General features: G+C 42.3%; 4 protein-coding genes across 8 annotated transcripts; 3 read left to right on the plus strand and 1 right to left on the minus strand.

The window, feature by feature from the left end:
- Positions 1-1,655: 1,655 nt before the first annotated feature.
- trip13 (thyroid hormone receptor interactor 13) lies at positions 1,656-5,578 on the minus strand. Of its 3 annotated transcripts, none has more exons than XM_003966176.3 (14): positions 5,423-5,578; positions 5,085-5,160; positions 4,744-4,894; positions 4,531-4,657; positions 4,369-4,424; positions 4,211-4,301; positions 4,057-4,129; positions 3,906-3,969; positions 3,738-3,824; positions 3,521-3,627; positions 3,212-3,365; positions 2,907-3,019; positions 2,746-2,815; positions 1,656-2,667 (listed from the first exon to the last, which is right to left on the minus strand). In XM_003966176.3, the coding sequence occupies exons 2-14, from the start codon at positions 5,156-5,158 to the stop codon at positions 2,572-2,574; spliced, it is 1,263 nt and encodes a 420-aa protein (XP_003966225.2). In that variant the 5' UTR covers positions 5,159-5,160; positions 5,423-5,578; the 3' UTR covers positions 1,656-2,571. The 3 variants fall into 3 exon arrangements, with proteins under 3 accessions (XP_003966225.2, XP_011604000.2, XP_029694794.1); XM_011605698.2 differs by having other exon boundaries at positions 5,085-5,205; positions 5,423-5,562; XM_029838934.1 differs by lacking the exon at positions 5,423-5,578 and adding an exon at positions 5,289-5,387 and having other exon boundaries at positions 5,085-5,205.
- A 545-nt stretch (positions 5,579-6,123) lies between these two features.
- Positions 6,124-7,244, plus strand: mrpl32 (mitochondrial ribosomal protein L32). Its single transcript, XM_003966097.3, has 3 exons — positions 6,124-6,311; positions 6,434-6,606; positions 6,894-7,244. Exons 1-3 carry the CDS (start codon positions 6,218-6,220, stop codon positions 7,143-7,145), a joined length of 519 nt encoding a protein of 172 aa, XP_003966146.1. The 5' UTR covers positions 6,124-6,217; the 3' UTR covers positions 7,146-7,244.
- Positions 7,245-7,788: 544 nt separating this feature from the next.
- On the plus strand, positions 7,789-12,636 carry brd9 (bromodomain containing 9). The gene is made up of 17 exons (XM_011605697.2): positions 7,789-7,952; positions 8,373-8,593; positions 8,683-8,808; positions 8,883-9,021; positions 9,139-9,196; positions 9,410-9,554; positions 9,656-9,766; positions 9,906-10,093; positions 10,206-10,338; positions 10,471-10,546; positions 10,665-10,760; positions 10,864-10,996; positions 11,082-11,193; positions 11,638-11,694; positions 11,757-11,862; positions 11,970-12,140; positions 12,370-12,636. The coding sequence occupies exons 1-17, from the start codon at positions 7,904-7,906 to the stop codon at positions 12,462-12,464; spliced, it is 2,016 nt and encodes a 671-aa protein (XP_011603999.2). The 5' UTR covers positions 7,789-7,903; the 3' UTR covers positions 12,465-12,636.
- A 382-nt stretch (positions 12,637-13,018) lies between these two features.
- zdhhc11 (zDHHC palmitoyltransferase 11) lies at positions 13,019-16,798 on the plus strand. Of its 3 annotated transcripts, none has more exons than XM_011605695.2 (11): positions 13,019-13,143; positions 13,928-14,146; positions 14,500-14,678; positions 14,755-14,856; positions 15,088-15,212; positions 15,315-15,470; positions 15,546-15,664; positions 15,739-15,779; positions 15,858-15,924; positions 15,997-16,066; positions 16,278-16,798. In XM_011605695.2, the coding sequence occupies exons 2-11, from the start codon at positions 13,928-13,930 to the stop codon at positions 16,412-16,414; spliced, it is 1,215 nt and encodes a 404-aa protein (XP_011603997.2). In that variant the 5' UTR covers positions 13,019-13,143; the 3' UTR covers positions 16,415-16,798. The 3 variants fall into 3 exon arrangements, with proteins under 3 accessions (XP_011603997.2, XP_029694795.1, XP_003966224.3); XM_029838935.1 differs by lacking the exon at positions 13,019-13,143 and adding an exon at positions 13,150-13,397; XM_003966175.3 differs by lacking the exon at positions 13,019-13,143 and adding an exon at positions 13,150-13,397 and having other exon boundaries at positions 15,861-15,924.
- Positions 16,799-16,934: the final 136 nt, after the last annotated feature.

The raw sequence follows: 16,934 nt of genomic DNA on the forward strand, positions 1-16,934 counted from the left end.
AGAACATTTTGTTCTGGAACCTTCCTGTTATTAAAGTATTTACATTTTCATTTGGAGAGGTGACGAAAAGCAGCCTGCTGCCCACGCTGCGTACTCATCTACAGCATGATGAAAACATGGGTTTGAAGTCACTGTTGTGCAAACACTGCACTGCCTGTGAAGAAGGAAAAAGGAGTCCTTTAACTTTCGTAGTGCTTCTATAATTAGAAACAGAGCTGGTTACTTATTGCATTTAGTATTTTTACATTTGTATTTGTCCTCTTATCTTATTCCCCTAATTCTTACAGTATTAGAAATGTTGATTCTCTTTGGCAGAACCGATTTCCTCCCCTGGTTTAATAAAGTTTATTAATTTATCAGCTGGAGTGTGAACTAAACCCTTTTCTTATCTGTTGCCGTATAGAGTGAGAAAGGTTTGCCAGGAGGAATTTAACCAGCACCTTTCCCCTGCTACCAAATAGAGAAGCAGGCCTGTCCCAGAATACCACCATGAACTGGGAGAACACCCAGTACTGCCTTCCTGTTTGACCCTCTGTTAGCAGGATGAGGACAGTTACATGTTTCAGTGGTGAAAGATGAAAACGATTTGATCCCTCAAACACTAATTATTAAGCAGGACACGTGTCCGCTTCCTGGTCCATTTCAAGGACCAGCCCACTTGCATATGGACAAAAGAAACCTCAACACGGACAAGAGGAGAACAGACAAGAGGCAGGGAGAGTTAAAGTCGGCGTTCAGCCAGATGAAAGTTGGAGCTGGATTTATCATCAAAGGCCGTCACATGGAGGAAGAACTGGAAAGCCGGCACACAGGCTTTGTGTTTCTGGAGAGGACACGGCTCATCATCCCCGCAGAACTCCCTTTTTGATGTAATATAAACTCCTGAAGACTAAACCCTGAGACATTTATAAAATTAGTTCAGCGGTCAAACAATTAGAGTAATTATTGGCGCACTGAGTGATATTCTGTCGCTTTCAGCACTGAACAGCAAAAAGGGGACTTTTATTTGTTTTCAAACTGCCTGAAACATTGATACACTGTGGAACAATAAGGCTTTTGGCTTTTCTTCTTCCTCCGTCTTGATTGCTTTTTAAAAGCTGCCAGGTTCTGGATCAACAACAGTCAAAGAGAAAATGCCTCCAGACAGAGCAATTATGGTCTTTACCGCGCCCTGTTTTGCAGCGCTCCTTTCCCATTTCGCTTCTCTCTACGTTGTGATTCCACTCATCTTCTGCAGTATAAAATCAGTGGAATTTATCAGTTGATACAGCAAATAATGACTTCTGGAATAAAATGTGCAAATCCAAATGAAATAGGTGTTTAACATTCAGGAGCAGCTTTGAAGTGCAGGGGGAGGGAAGCCCAGGCACAAACAAAAGGCACATTGTCTTAAACCGGTAGGCGACAAGCAGAGCAAACACACAACGTGACGAGGACACACAGACAATAGATGAGCTTCCTGCTTGGGTGTCTAACAATATTTCAAATGCCACTTGTCCGTGATGCTAATGCCAAAGACGCGACGCAATCGGTGTGCACCTGTGCATAGGATCGTTGTAAGAAGGCCTGCCCTTAAAAAGGCAGCACTTCCTGCTTTATGGCATTGACATTTCTGGATCAGCAGGTATTAAAATAAACCTGGGACTGTCTGAAGGTCATCTGCAGTCTGGTTTTATTAGTCTGGGCATTTGTTTTAATGCCCTTAGTGTGATGTCACAGTGCACATCTCAAAGAACACACGAACATAAATCAAAGTTTACTTACTGTGCCACAATGCCTGCACGCCCCCTAGCGGTGACTCAAGGGAGTATTTGATCATTGCACCATGCAGTTGGTTTTTAAATAATATTGTAAACAAAATAGTTACAATGAACATATAAACACAATATTTGATATTGGCATGTGAACTATGATATTCTAATTTTAAAACATGCAAACATTATACACAAAAAAACATGCTTTAAGGGTGAGTTCTTACTTTTTTTGGGGGGGGGGGGGGGACATTTTCCAACAGTCTTCTCTTAAGATCCTCAAACTGGACAAATGCCAGTGAGAAAGAAAGTTACAGTATATTAGAAGTTAACAAAACCATTTAAAATAAAACTAAATTATCTTCCTTTTTCTGCAACATTATTCATTTCTCTTGCTTTTCTTTAAGCCATTTTTATACTTTAATCCAGCGAATAGTTTGATAGCAATGTGGGGGGGGGGGGGGAGCAAAAGTGTTGCTAGTAAAAAAAAAGCACAACAAAAAGCAAGTGTAATAAGGGTTAAAGCTTAACTTTGGTTGCTTTTTAAAAAGAACTTTTAAACATAAGTCAACAACTGTATAAACTGCCTGTTTGAACATGAGATTTCGGCCAGCAAAGCTGCAGCACCAAGAAATTAACCTGAATAAAAGTTGTGTTAATATTTGTTAATACTAGCCACAATGTTCAAGAACGTGCTGCCAGCAGGTAAACCTCCTTGGCCGCATAGTTTCTTATCTATCTGTGGTTTTCCACATTATGAACAAATAAGACCTGAACTGGAGAACATTCATTTGTCAGCCTTTAGGGCACCGCAGGAAGTTCAAACACAGTTGACCAGGTTCGCTTTTTCTTCCTTTTGTGCATCAACAGCTTGGTTCATAGCCTCCAGAAACTGTGCAAGGGGCACTGTCATTGTCTGCAGGCAAACAGAGTGTATTTTTAGAACTACGAGCCATCGTTTCCATCAGTCTTCAATGCAAAAGTAAACATGTACCTTTACAAACAGCGCATGGGCCAGAAACGGTAGCTTCCTGAGGGCTCTCCCACTCAAACCTTTGCTTTTTCTAGGAGTGAAGAGAGAAGCAACGTGTAAACCTCGGATTCTTTTCATTTTGGATGTTGTAGAGTGGGGAAAGTTTGAGATTCATTACTCACACAGCAATATGCCTCAGGATCAAGCTGTGTGCGGACACCTCGCTCTCTGCAAAGCCCATCGTCTCAAGCTCAAATATGGTGAAGAGCTGCTCGCGGGGGTAGATGATCTTACACTGCGCGCACATATTTTTATGTATTTTAACAAATATTTGTACTCAACCCGTCTTGAATAAGTCAAAGCTGGCCATAAGCATAGGCAACATTGTATGTAGCCCCAGAGTTATGTAGGCAAACTTCACCAGCCCCACAAATGAGCGTGGAGTGGAATTTTGGATTTACACAGTTGTTAAATCAGCAACGTTCACCTTCATGAGCTCATCCAGACAGGAGAGGTAAATGCTGTATATGCCGTTCACAGAGGGGGGTCCGATATACTGCTTGATGTCAGCTCTGTCCACGAATGCCAAGTCAATCTTCTCCGTCACGTTGGACGTTGTTAGGATCACGACATTGGAATGTCTGGAATACGGACGCAAAAGGTTGTAAATACATCCGACACATCCGGATTCAGAAATATGAGCAATTTAAAAGCAGCATAGGGAGATCACAAGAGTGTGAAAAGGACTTCTGACATCATACTGTGTGTTACACAGAGAAGATGACTGTTTACCGACCGTTTGATCTGATCCAGCTGAGTGAGGACGGAGTTGACCACACGGATGGCGTCAGACGGTTCCGTTCCAGCCTGGCAGGCCTTCCTGGCTGCCGTTAGACTCTCCACCTGCCAACCAGGGAACAGTTTCATCAAAAGAACAGCAGCTCTTCATTGAGCTCCTCAAGAAGCACACAAGGAAGAGAAATCGATGGTGTAATGTGTCTGGCATAAATTACCTCATCGATCAGAACAAAAACAAGAGCGTCTTTGTCGTCAATCAGCTGCTGGATCTTTTGAAACATCTTTGTCACCAGTTTACCACTCTGTGAGAAACAGGATCAGTTACAAGGACCAGTAGAGGATCCTTAAAATGAGCAATACAGTATAAAAACAGACAGGCGAACCTCTGAAAACCACTTGGAGAACAAGCTGTGGCTGTTGATCTCCACAAACTGGCCGTAAGCATACCTGCAGTGAGACAAGGGCAATTTTGAGATTATAAATGCTGGAGCAGCAACTGATGGAGCATTATCTCTCAGATTAGGGTTGTCATACCGGTTTGACAGTCGGATAGACAGCTTCTGCGCGAGTGCTTTGCACAGTGACGTCTTCCCTGTGCCTGGGGGTCCTGAAGGCACAGTAATAAAGACACGTGAACCTAAGCCCCACAATATTAGGAAACAATGAGATATTCACAGGAGCCATTTACCATGAAGCAGCACCACCCGGTTCCAGGAAATCAGGTTGCTGTCCACGTTTTTGTCAGAGAAGAAAATGGTCGTCGTAACGTAATCCAACAGCTGCAGGAAAAGAAAATCAATGTGAAGTCCAACAGCATAAAGTGACCTCAATAGTCTTCAGCTTTACCTTTGTTTTTACATTCCCCTCATAGACCAGACTCTCCCAAATCCCATTAAATTCAGCTTTAGGAAAGAAAAAAAAAAGATTTTGGTTACACAACTATGAAGTTTTAATTGAAGCCTCAGAACACTCACGCTTATTTTAACGCATTCTCCTCTGCAGTGTTACCTGCCGGCAGCATCCAGTGGCTGGCTGCCGTCAGCTCCTCATCCTCCTCCAGAGCGAGCAAGCTGGGTCCATCTTCATTCAGGGTGAATATGTGAACAGAAAGTGAGCAGTTCCCCAGGTCTAGAGGCTGAATTCAGAACCAAGTTAAAGGGATGACAGGTTTAAGCACTACTTATTTCTATAAAAAAAAAACAAACACATTTGGTGCATTACAATTCGCCCAAGATCAGCCAGAAATACAGAATCGACGTGTTTCTGTAGAAACTCCTCATCAAACTCTGTCCATCTGTAAGTTCCAAACACCATGCTGTGGCGCTTCAGAAGAGCGAGAACATGTGTCCTGATGTCAGACCCTGCAGCCGTGCTGAAAAATAAACCAGAAAGACACCTGAATTCCCTGATAATACAATAATGGGCCTGTCTTTTATAAGCATTACTTCATGGACACTGTGCTTGTGTTAAACTCTTTTAAAGTGCTTCTGAATTTTCTGCAGCTGCGCTCATTTCTGCAGTTTGAGCCAAAATGCACAACCGTCGCTGAATTTATTACTTACCTACAGGTTTTTACACAGACTTCAATGTGGATTACAGGTTTTTGGTTCCCCACTTCCAGTATTTCACCATCCATTCCTGGAAAAATGCCGATATTCCAACAAGAAAGGCTTCAAAGAAAAACTTCAGATAGAAAGGGAGGATTAGTGTTTCAATCGAGGCTATTTATCTGTCCGGATATAAATGGAGGAGGATTTAAAACTTACATCGACAACAGAGGAAATTTAGCTTGTGCACATCAAGTACACGGTGATCGAGCTAACTTAGCTAATACTGCTAACGTCAACATTTCTTAGCAAGAGTATGTCTGCTAAACTTACAAAGCTAAAACACTACTTACCATATACCAGATCTGTTATCTAATACACTCTAGGAAAGGTACCAAACATCTGTCGTCTACCGGCCTGTCAGTCTTCACACTCGAATTTAGCGCGTTGATTTCTTCCGCTTCTTCTTTTGGCTCGTCCACAACAGCGGATGTGCTCGTACCGCCACCTACCGGTGGAGGCCTGGTGTAATAAGTGTAAATAAATGGCGCCAAGCTTTTCTCAATAGGTGCATCAAACAGAATCAACATTTTAGAATTTTGGAACGAAGAAAATATAGCAGATAGCAGCAGACAATTTATCATAGCTTTTTTCAACAAGCCCGCGTTAAAGTATTATCAAGTATCTGCAGTTCCACCAGCAGCACAGGCTGATGCTACAACCATCAGCCTATTTTTCCCTGCAAAATATTTTTGAAACTCTCATTAAATGATTTTCTTTCACGATTGTAATGGTTAAATATACTGCAAACCAATATGTACATGTTAATATTGCCTGTTAGGAACGACATCGTACAGTGACACCGTAAATGCGGAACCAAAAGTATATTTGTTTCGCAAAATAGAATGTAATTGAAATATCTACGAATATAAAAACACAAATATTTTGAGGGGATTGAAACCTGGCAATGTCTTAAAATAGCATTGCGTTACTACATAATATCAATAGATGGCAGCAAACCGAAGAAAAGCGACACACGAAAAAGAAGAAGTTTGTCGTCGCGCTTTGATGACGCGTCGGTCTCAGTGACCGTGAGCCCTTTGACATGGTGGAAGCGTAAGGATTTGAGCGTACACCTGATAACAACCATGAATATCGCCACAGTGGTTCACAGACTCCGATGGTCTCTGCTCCGCATTGAAGAACGACTCCTGCAGGCGGCTGGACTGGACAGACAGTTAGGTAAGTTTACTGACTGTTGCTAATAATTGAAACAAGCCCCTGACGTTGAAACAACAGCATCGATGTGCTGGCATACGTCTTGTCATTCTATTTTCAATCTTTTGAAACGTGTGTGCGTGTAGTTCCAGCCTTGGCAGTAAACGGCCCAGGACTCCTGCCGCAGCCCCCAAATGAAGATGAGCAGCCACCCGGATTCTTGGACAGCATTTTATGGATGGCAGTACCGAAGAAGAGAAGGACTATAGAAGTTAACCGCACCAGGAGGAGAGCTAAAGAAAAACTCCTTAAAGTCCAGGTAGAATTCCTGAGGTTCTACAACCTTAGATCAATAAATGCCATCAAAACCAATTTTAAAATGTCTTTTAAAATGCACATTAACAAAAATATATTAAATCATAATGATCATGACTGTCAACTATACGAGGCTTTAATAATGGATCAAATCCTTTTGGAGCCCATGGGCAGTTTTAGATTGCATACAGCTCACTTTTAAAGAAAAGGTTTCCATTTTTACTCAAATAACATTTGTAGTGCAAGATCTTCTTTACACAATCTGTTGTTTGTCGATTTTTTTTTTTTCAGACCAACATTGAGCCGTGTCCAGAGTGCGGCCATCTCAAACAGAAACACATCTTGTGTGGCTTCTGTTACGCTAAGGTTTGCAAAGAAACCACCCTGATTCGCCAGCAAATCATTGCAACAGAGGGTGGTCCACTGAGAGCTCCAGCCACGGAGACGGTTCTAATATATGAGGGGGAGACACCAAGAGAGACTGACAAAGACAAGCGGATCGTTGAGCTTCCTAGGAAGAGGCCTGCCTGGTTCAGCTCATAATACTGTTCTAACAAGGCATGGGGTATTTTTCAGTAGGCGTGTTTTCAAAAAGTGGAATGTGCGATGTAATATTTGTGTAACAATACATTTGAAAACATGGTTGTCCTTGTCTCTTTTAAATCAAATTTGTTGTTAGCAATTGTAGCGATGCAACTGTGATGAAACCTTTTTATTACAGCTCAAAAGGCCTTGTCTGTTCTGCTAATGAGTCTGGAGAAGGAGAGGGTACAAGAGGGGTGTTTTGGGTGAAAAGGTGATGAGGTGGTCTAAGGATATGAGAGTGTTTAATCAGTATGCTATACACTAGGGAAGCATCCAAGTTCATGTGAGTATTGTCACGAACTGGAAACAGCAGAGAATGCTTTTGATATTCAGCCAGTATAGTGAGGAAAGCAAAATGATAGATGGAGTGAGGGAACTGGGAAAGGTGGATAGTGATGAAAAGAACATTTTGAGCTTTGTAGATTGTCCAGGTGGGAAGACAGTTGTGGTGGGGGAGTTGTTTTTGTAAAATGTATTTAAATGTTTTTTAATTATTTTTTTTTTTTACCTGTGCTGGGCTGTCAATAAGCATATACAGATAAATAAATGAGAGAGAGGACCAGAAGGTGGCAGTAATGCATCAACTTGGACGCCAACAGAAGAAGAAGGAGACGGAAGTACGTCATGTGCATTTTTTATGTACATCCGATTCCCTGACGAGCATCCTTCTATTGATAAGCTGTTCTTCCAATAAATCTGAACCTGATTAAATTGCTATGGGAAAAAAGCACAAAAAACATAAACCGGAATGGAGGACTGTGGATGGTACTCAATGACTACTTTATTATTCACTATTGCAGCATTTCTTTTTCCTTCCCGCTGCTTTGTTTATTTAACTAGCTTAACATGGCTGACTAGACTGGCAAATGGAGCAGGTTTCTTTAGCTTTGCGTAAAGATCCGCCAGCGTTGTACTCATCATTGCTCTCGTTTATGCTGTTGGCAATTCCGATAAGAAGTCTAGAAAATGTTGATTAACGTTTATGTTTTTGTTGTCTTCGCTTGACCTGACTTGAGGCTATCTGATGTATTTATGGCAAAGCTAGAGAGCAACGTGTTTTCTCACACATTAGCCAGATCTAGTAATGCTATTAGTTTGGGCTTTGTTTTTTGTTACACCTGCAACACTTTCACGTTCAAAGAAAGCAGATTGTAAGTATCCCTGTGTTGTTTGTTTTGGGTGTAGACTATGAAGACAAGGCGCTTGAGAAACCGTTGAAGCTTGTGCTCAAAGTGGGAGGGAGTGAGGTGACTGAACTGTCTGGTTCGGGCCATGATTCCAGCTACTACGATGACAGATCGGACCATGAACGCGAACGCCACAAAGAGAAGAAGAAAAAGAAGAAGAAGAAGTCTGAAAAGGATAAAGACAAATATGTGGATGATGAGGAGAGAAGGCGTCGTAAGGTTTGTTGGGAAAAGTCTGCAAGTTTCTCAGTGCTGTGGACTTTTTTTTGTTGAAATTTTTTGCAAAGAAATATATTTTTCTCAACTAGGAAGAAAAGAGGAAGAAGAGAGAACGAGAACAGAATGAATCAGAAGCAGCAGCAGCTACTACATCTGCCACTGGTGTGCCTGTTGAACCCTTCACTTTGTCCAAAACTATAAGTATATCATTAGAGGTGAGTGAAAACGGTCAACTAGGATCATCTGCACTTACAATCTTTTATAATGAGCTGGCTCATTATCTTATTAGCCAGAAGAGAAGAAAAAGAAGAAAGACAGAGATAGAGATTTTGAGATAGAACCTGAAGTGGAGGAGTTTCGACCCAATATGAAGGTGGAAATAGAACAATCGGGAGACAGACCGGTGCGAGCATGTAGGACGCAACAAGGTAAAAATATCTGTGTGTCTGTGCAAGTGCAGTGTCTGTTTTCCAGCAAGTAAAAATGCTATTTGTTAATTGCATTTGTGTTGTTTTGTGCAAATTTTTTATATTTTTCCAACGCAGAGAACGAATCGACCCCACGTCAGCAACTGCTGGAACACTTTTTGAGGCAACTGCAGAGGTCAGGAAGCCGAATTCTTTCTAAATACATTAACTTGACACAGCATACTTCACAGTTCTTTAATGAGCCTTGATACTCAGTGATGGTCGTCAAGTTAGATTTTATAGTTATTTCCTCGTATTTGTAGGTGCGGCAGCTTTTAATTCAGTCACCTTTAGGCTTTTCATAGTTGAAGCCATTTTTAACAACAATTGTCCATCCTCATTTTTCCAGGAAAGATCCACATGGATTCTTTGCCTTTCCTGTAACGGAAGCAATTGCTCCGGGTTACTCAACATTTATCAAGCATCCTATGGACTTCAGCACCATGAAAGACAAGATTATAAACAATGAATACAATACAGTTACAGAATTTAAGGTGAGTATTCAATTTTACAACACTGTGATGTGCGCAAGTAAAGCTCTATCTATTCCTAAAGCTCTCTCTTACACCTCCCTGAATCACCTTCCAACCTTCAGGCGGACTTTAAGCTGATGTGTGACAATGCCACAGTGTACAACCGACCAGAAACTGTTTACTACAAAGCTGCCAAAAAACTGCTTCACACGGGATTCAAGATGATGAGCAAGGTAAAACTATATAGTAGAGAAATCATGTGGTGTTTAAATTCTAGCAAGTGAGACCCAGTAAAATACAGTAGAACCATCCTTGTTAGCTGGCCTATGACTTTTCCTTCATATGCTTACTGTCTATTGCTTATATCTATAGGAGCGGCTGTTGGCCCTGAAGCGCAGCATGTCGTTCATGCAGGATATGGACTACACCCAGCAGGTTGCCATTTTGGGAGACGAAGACCTGACAGCAGATATCCCACCTCCAGAGATAATCCCCCTCCCAGTGGAATCAGCCAAGAAGTCCAAGAAACAGCCAGTCAAAGTCATGAAGGAAGTCATCAGGTACTTCTGATGTTTGGCATCAATACCTTTAGTAAAATAATTCATGGGATTTGTTTTGTTTTTTGAGCACCCGATGTTAAAACCAAACACCACTCTACCTCCTATCTCTCAGTTATTTGTATGAACCAGAGGGAAATGCTTGCAGCGTGACTGACAGCACAGCAGAAGAGCACGTTCTCGCTCTTGTTGAACATTCAGCCGATGAAGCTCGGGATCGGATCAACAGATACATGCCGAGCTCCAAGGTTCTCACTAATCTTATATCAGTACACACACGCCAGTCTTTTACACAAACATCACATTTCTTCCACCTTTTGTTAGATGAGTAAGCAGGGGTAGTATGGCTTTTATTTACTTTGTGTAATCTGTGTTTTCAGATTGGTCACTTGCGTAAAGAGACAGATGGCTCTCTCCTTTATACTGTTGTAAATCAGCTTGATCCTGATGCAGAAGGTCGGTTATCTTTGTGTAATTTACTAAAAACCTTTAATAGCCCAGTCTTATAACTTCTGCATGTATATTTAGCATCCGTGACGTCTCTAAAGAAGTGAATTCTTCTTGAATTTTGCAGAAGAGGAGACTCACAAAGTAGACCTGAGTTCGCTGTCTAATAAGCTTCTTCCTGGATTAACGACACTCGGATTCAAGGATGACAGGAGACATAAAGGTACACCAAAATGCTCATGTTTGTTGTGGCATGCGATTCACGCCGAATCCCCAAGTTTACCTGTTCAGAACACTCAAAATTGCTTTTGTGTTGGGTTCTATAGTCACGTTCCTCAGCAGTGCCTACAACGTCCAGACCCTTCAAAACAACTCGGTCTTTCCTGACCTGCAGTCTGATGAGATTGACATGCTCTACTCGGCCTACGGCGATGAAACAGGCGTGCAGTGTGCCCTCAGGTATGAAGAGAATCTTTCCTTGTGTTAAATTCTTGAGCTAAAATCTGCAGGCTATTTTGAATTTTGTCTTTTTTTTCACCCTCAGCTTGCAGGAGTTTGTTAAAGGCTGCGGAAGCATCACCAAGCGTTGGGTGGATGAACTCCTAGACAAAATGACTGCGAGCGACCACCTTAAAGCTGCCTCCCAAATCCGAGAGGTATTTGACCATGTACTTATAGTGTAAGAATCTCCTGCACCTGTGTACATGCACTAATAACACACACGAAAACAATTGCTTATGAATTGTTTTGCCATAAAGCAACAGCTGAATCATTTCTAGCACATACCGGTATCCTAAAGGCTATAGTGACAAGAGTCCAGAACCGTTAATGTAGTGCGAATGAGAAAACCTTTGTCAGCAGCTTATGCTCTCTTAACGGAGGAAGAGAACAAGCAGAAACAGCTGCAGCAGTGATGTTAAATCGGGAACTACACACCACAGGTACATAACTGTCATGCGTTATGTTCTGCAAGTTGGATTGTTGTAAATAAAATGCACATTCCTGATGTGCAGATGCCATCATGTTTTGTTTTGTTTTGTTTAAAAAGGCCCAAGAGTTTTACCAAATAAACCTGTTTCTGTGTTTTTTTTGTATTTCAGAAAAGAAACATGGTGGCCAAACCCGATGAGGCCAATTCCAGTGTGTGTGACATGCAGGTTGGTTGTTAAATGCGATGTTTTATCCATTTTCTCCCTTATTTAAGCGTATTTCCGTACAGATGTCTGATGGTACAGGCCTGGGAGACAGTGGCTCAGTGCTAGACTTCATGTCTATGAAGAACTACCCTGACATGTCTCTGGATATATCCATGCTCAACTCATTAGGTAATAATGGTTGAATTTTTTGGTGTTAATGTTAAGGTCACATACACATTGGGGTAAATAATTAAATCAGACTCATAATAATCAGACTCTTCATCTTTACTCATTAGGGAAAACAGTGAAAAAAGAGCCGGGGCACGAGGAGGGCCAGCAGCACTTTGATGACACGGACAAACTCCTGCAGGAGTTCCAGGAGGCTCAGGTTGACAGAGTCGGCTCCAGACCATCATCAAACCTGTCATCGCTGTCCAATGCTTCAGAGAGAGACCAGCATCACTTAGGTAAAAAACGAGAGCAGCTTTAATTTCATAGTTATGTCAGACCAAAACAAAGGCCTGTTTTTAAAAATGAATGTGAAAATATATCTGATATACATTATATATCAGACCAAATGCAGTAATTGTACAAAATCCATGAATAGTTCCTAACCTCCAATGTATTTCGTACAATATTTCCTCTGCTTTCCTTGAACTGTAACCTCATAAGAGCTATATTTCCATTACCCCACAGGGAGTCCGTCACACCTGGGTGACCAGTCGGAAATGGTTCATGATCCTTATGAGTTCCTGCAGTCTCCAGAGCCAGAGAATACACCCAACAGCTGACCACAACACACTGCCTTTTAAACCTGGTTTTATCCCTGTGTTCGCTCGTATACTTATATTAAGTGTGTGTGGACTTTTTTTTTTATATATATGTGATTATGAGTTGTGTAATTGTATGGATTTGAATATGAGTCCAAAACCTAAAACAAAATAAACATTTTCATCTGTATTTATAACTGGTTGTGGTTCAACAGGCACATAAACAAGGCTCTCACTTGTAGAATGGGTTTGAAAAAAGCAATTTTAACGTCCTCTGGATGTAAAAATACAATGACTTTGTAAAAGTTGTGCGGCTTTGAATCAGTGTTTTTATCGGTGTCAGAAAAAGTAGGGAAATGAAAACAGAATGCATATAGCATGTAGTTACACAAAAATCATTAGCATAACAAAGAGAGTGTTTTTTTAACTTTAGAAAGCAGAAGTACTGAACCTTCTGCAGTTCCCGTTGAACACTCAGAAGTTGTAATGAAAACGTTGCACTTGCATTTAACTCTGGGGGGAAAAAAACAAGATAACCGTGAAGAGTCACTACAGACGTGCACACAGCTGCGGGACAGACTAACAGATAAGCGGGTGCATGTGACTAATCAGTCGCTGAAGCGTTATCAATGAAAAGGTATCTCTGAAAGCTGCGCATGCGCGTCAGGGCCGTTTCCATGGCGCCCCGCCGACCTGCTGAGTGAGTTGATTCTTCAACTTCTGACTCGGCTCCTCCGACGACGCAACCCGAGCACATTTGTCCAGTTTATCCATGTTTAGCGCCTGATGCCCGCTTTGACCATGTTATTTCGGCGCCGTGTGCTCAGAATATCGTCGTGCTTTTGTTTATTGGATCTTTTTACCGAAACACCTGCTCGCCTGAAAAACTAATGGTTTATAAAGGGATGGAAACCCGGCTTTGCGTGTAAAAAGGGACGTAGTGTTGCGTTCAAGGTCAGTAATTCATCTTTTAGACAATCGCCTAAAGTCTGGTTTGTGAATTTAACGCAGAATTCGTGTAATCTCCTCATCGCTTTAGATTTTTCATGAGTGATCAAATTAATCATCCATAAATGTACTGTTTAAAGGTGGATGAATGGTTTTCATAAATTAATCGAACTTTGGCTGCATCCCATTAGTGTCATGCATAAAAACATGTGATTTTCTTTTTCTTTTTTTTTAAACCTTTTGCCACTAAGGGGAGATTGACCCTTGAGCAACCCTGACTCTGGATCAGATTAGAAGTTTACTCAGGGCATTATGAATAACACTCCTTGTTTATTTGTTTGTTTGTTTGATTAAAAAAAAAAATCACTTTTCAAAGTTTGCTGACACAAATTCAACGGTTGTGTAGTGAGCATCTAGAAATAACCAAGTGTAGATCTTCTCCGGCTCCACTATCGCCATCAGCGGCTCATTTTCATAACTCATTTCCTGAGCAAATGTGGCCTCGCCGCAGTAAAAATGGCCTGTGCTGCTTCTAGATGAGCTGCTGCAGTCGGAGACTGAGACGGACGTCTCCCGTGGACACCATCAGCAGGACCGAACTCATTCTTTCCAAGCCCCCTCGGATAAACGGCTGGTCGTGGCCCCTTCAGCCTTTCCAGGTGTTGGGCTGGCTCCTGTACGGCTACCTGGCCATAGTCAGCTTCGGCATCTACATCCCTCTCCTGCCTCTGCCGTGGAACCATCTGGTCTCTGCTGTATCCTTGACTGCGGAGCTGGGGCTTCGCCACAGCTGTTAAATTGGAGTGTAAACATTAGTGTTGTTTGTACTCCCGCTGAAGACAAGGATTTTGTTGTCTGTGCGATGTAGTCCTGCTGCACAAGCTGGCTCTGTGTCTGCAGCCTCTTATTAAGCTGGAGACATAATCGCTGGCGGTTCTGTCACAGGTTCAACGCTGCCTTACGTTAGCATAAAGCTTTATTCAGCCATGCGAGCAGCTGACTTACACAGAACTGTCTCTCGCACACAGGGGCCGTTTGTGTGCAGCCTTTAGCCGTCTCTCCTCCGTCTGCTCTTTTGCACGACTTTTCCTTGAGTCTCCACGTGCAGCTGACTGCTTTGGCTTTTATCGTGCACTTTTTCACCCATATTGCGGCTGCGACTATAGACCCAGCTGACGCCAGCGTGAGGGCCAAGCAGAACTACTCCAGTCCGATGCCACTTTACGACCGATCGAAACAAGCACACGTCATTCAGGACCTGCGCTGCTATCTGTGTGACGTCAAAGTGTATGTCACCAAAGCCCCAGCATTGGTATCTGGTATTGATCATCGCCATAATAACAATCCTTTTTTTCAAATTCAGTGGCCCCAAAGTGAAGCACTGCGGCGTTTGCAACAAGTGTGTGGAAGACTTTGATCACCACTGTAAATGGCTGAATAACTGCGTGGGCGGGAGAAACTACTGGTGAGGTGATCTCCTGTCAGTCCTCTATGGTGCTGGTCATCAACCCAGTCCACCAAGGCCTGCAACCCAACCCGGTTTTCTGTCCTACGCTAACACATGGGAGTCATTTGCTGTGTTTTGTATCCGGTAGGACAGAAAACCTGGCTGGGTTGCAGGCTTTGCTGGAATGGGTTGATGATCCTGGCCGGGAGCGTCATGGCTAAAATGATGTACGCATCTTCCGTCCCCCAGGTGCTTCTTTGCTGCGCTGTCTTCTGCAACACTTGGAGTCCTACTGCTTGTCATTGTCCTAATGTTCATATTCATCCAGCATTACCTGCATCCAGAGAGCCTTCGGACCGCTCCCCAGTTTGGCTGTAAGCTGTCTGATCAATCGCTTCAGTCTGATTAAATCAAAGCCGTATAACTGTATCCTGCATATTAGCCGTATAACCTCTGCTGGACCGTTTTTTTCATAGCGTTCTTGGGAAACGACACCTGGCTTATGTTCATACCTTTAACGCCGATCAAGACTAGTTCGGCTGCTCTCCTCATTTTAGCCTTCATCACAGTAATACTGGGCTTCATCTCCCTCCTGCTGCTCCTTCACCTGCTGGGTTTCCACCTCTACCTGTGTAAGAGACACCATGATGCATTTTCCCCTCCTCCCACGGACATGAATTCTCATGCAATTCCTTCTGGATTAACAGTTCATAAAGGCATCAGCACATATGAATATATTAAGCTGCAGCGCCAGAAAGGTTCCAGGAACCCAGATGCAGAGGAAGGAAATCCAAAGGGTGCTAAAAACAACATCAAGGTTCCACAGGTGGACACAGCCTATTAGCGGTAGTGCCTTTTTTAATCATTCAGCCTGTATAATTGTAATTTTTTCCATTTAAGGATAATGGCACCATTGACTGTGAACTGGCGCAGCGGTCCAGGTACGGCCATCGGACGACTCTTCTCAGTGATTAAAGCTTGAAGATGTGGACGACTTATTCCTCCTTCTTTTATTTCAGCAGCACTTGTAATTTTGAAGATAGGGGCCCATTTTCCAGCCACATCTCTGAGTCCATATGCACAGAGGTATGCCTGTTCACACGTATCACCTTTAAAAATCAACCTGGGTGTGTTTAGTCACCATCTGTTCCATCCCAGTCAAATGAAGTCAAAGAACATGAGAATGGTTTCCAGTATGTGACAGAACACCCAGCAGTAAAGACAAAAAGTGAGTATTTGAGTGGACTTTTCACTGTTGCCCATTGCTTATCTGTGCTTTTAATTCATAAAGATAAGCTCTGACTGCATCACCTGGTCTTTGAATGGGTTGAATGGGGATAGTTTGGGATTCTAAATGTGTTATAGACAGATTTTGGGATTAAAGGTGGTTATTTCTGATGAGTATTTCTCCCTGATGTGTTTCTTTCTTGACCTTAAAGGGAAATTGAGTGACATCAAAAGCTGGAGGAGCGAGCAGGACGGCGAGTCCCAGAGTGCCAGTGTGAAGTCTGCAGACAGCATTCCTAATGTGCAGGACCCACTGGGAAGCTCGGTGATGATTCCAGAAGACCGGTAACCGACTACCGATCAGTCTGAGCTGCTGCGTTGGTCGAGTAAATGTTGCTGTAACTGAGCCACACAGTGACAAATGATGGTGACCCACCTGAAACTGCACCTGACCCACTAGATGGGTGTGTGTGTTTTCTTTAAATGTTGAACCTTTTTTACATACTGTTGTGAGATTGTAATTTAGTTTTATTGTTGGATTTTTTTAAAGAACACATGGTGTGTTTCTTATTAATCAATTATTTAAAGTATTGGTTTCTGTTATTGATCTGTCGGCTCGCTACATTTTGTTTTAGCGTATCGGGACACCGGTGATTTTAAGTTATTTTAGCAGTTTTATTACATGTCTTCACAATTTGGATGCCACTTTCTTGATAAAACAACTCAAATATCAGTTTTTGTGTCATTTTTCTTCCTCTTTTCTCTCCTAACATTACCCTCCAGCCACAGTGACACTCAAAACTGTTCCCTACTTTGCATCTAGATTAAATTATATACTCGATTTCAGTTTTCTTTGCTCTGTGTATTGC

The sequence above is a fragment of the Takifugu rubripes genome, chromosome 7 (assembly GCF_901000725.2).
Source record: "Takifugu rubripes chromosome 7, fTakRub1.2, whole genome shotgun sequence".
Taxonomy (NCBI): Eukaryota; Metazoa; Chordata; class Actinopteri; order Tetraodontiformes; family Tetraodontidae; genus Takifugu; species Takifugu rubripes.

Bases quoted from the DNA above. Each gene is read 5' to 3' on its own strand.
- trip13 (XM_003966176.3), bottom strand. From the start codon at position 5,158: ATGGATGGTGAAATACTGGAAGTGGGGAACCAAAAACCTGTAATCCAC. The intron at 3,970-4,056 runs GTATGACAACCC...GTCTCACTGCAG, and splicing joins TCTATCCGACTGTCAAACCG to GTATGCTTACGGCCAGTTTG. The intron at 2,668-2,745 runs GTACATGTTTAC...GTTTGCCTGCAG, and splicing joins CCCATGCGCTGTTTGTAAAG to ACAATGACAGTGCCCCTTGC.
- mrpl32 (XM_003966097.3), top strand. From the start codon at position 6,218: ATGAATATCGCCACAGTGGTTCACAGACTCCGATGGTCTCTGCTCCGC. The intron at 6,312-6,433 runs GTAAGTTTACTG...GTGTGCGTGTAG, and splicing joins TGGACTGGACAGACAGTTAG to TTCCAGCCTTGGCAGTAAAC. The intron at 6,607-6,893 runs GTAGAATTCCTG...TTTTTTTTTCAG, and splicing joins AAAAACTCCTTAAAGTCCAG to ACCAACATTGAGCCGTGTCC.
- brd9 (XM_011605697.2), top strand. From the start codon at position 7,904: ATGGGAAAAAAGCACAAAAAACATAAACCGGAATGGAGGACTGTGGAT. The intron at 10,547-10,664 runs GTCGGTTATCTT...TGAATTTTGCAG, and splicing joins GCTTGATCCTGATGCAGAAG to AAGAGGAGACTCACAAAGTA. The intron at 12,141-12,369 runs GTAAAAAACGAG...ATTACCCCACAG, and splicing joins GAGAGACCAGCATCACTTAG to GGAGTCCGTCACACCTGGGT.
- zdhhc11 (XM_011605695.2), top strand. From the start codon at position 13,928: ATGAGCTGCTGCAGTCGGAGACTGAGACGGACGTCTCCCGTGGACACC. The intron at 15,665-15,738 runs GTGGACACAGCC...TTTCCATTTAAG, and splicing joins ACAACATCAAGGTTCCACAG to GATAATGGCACCATTGACTG. The intron at 15,925-15,996 runs GTATGCCTGTTC...GTTCCATCCCAG, and splicing joins CTGAGTCCATATGCACAGAG to TCAAATGAAGTCAAAGAACA.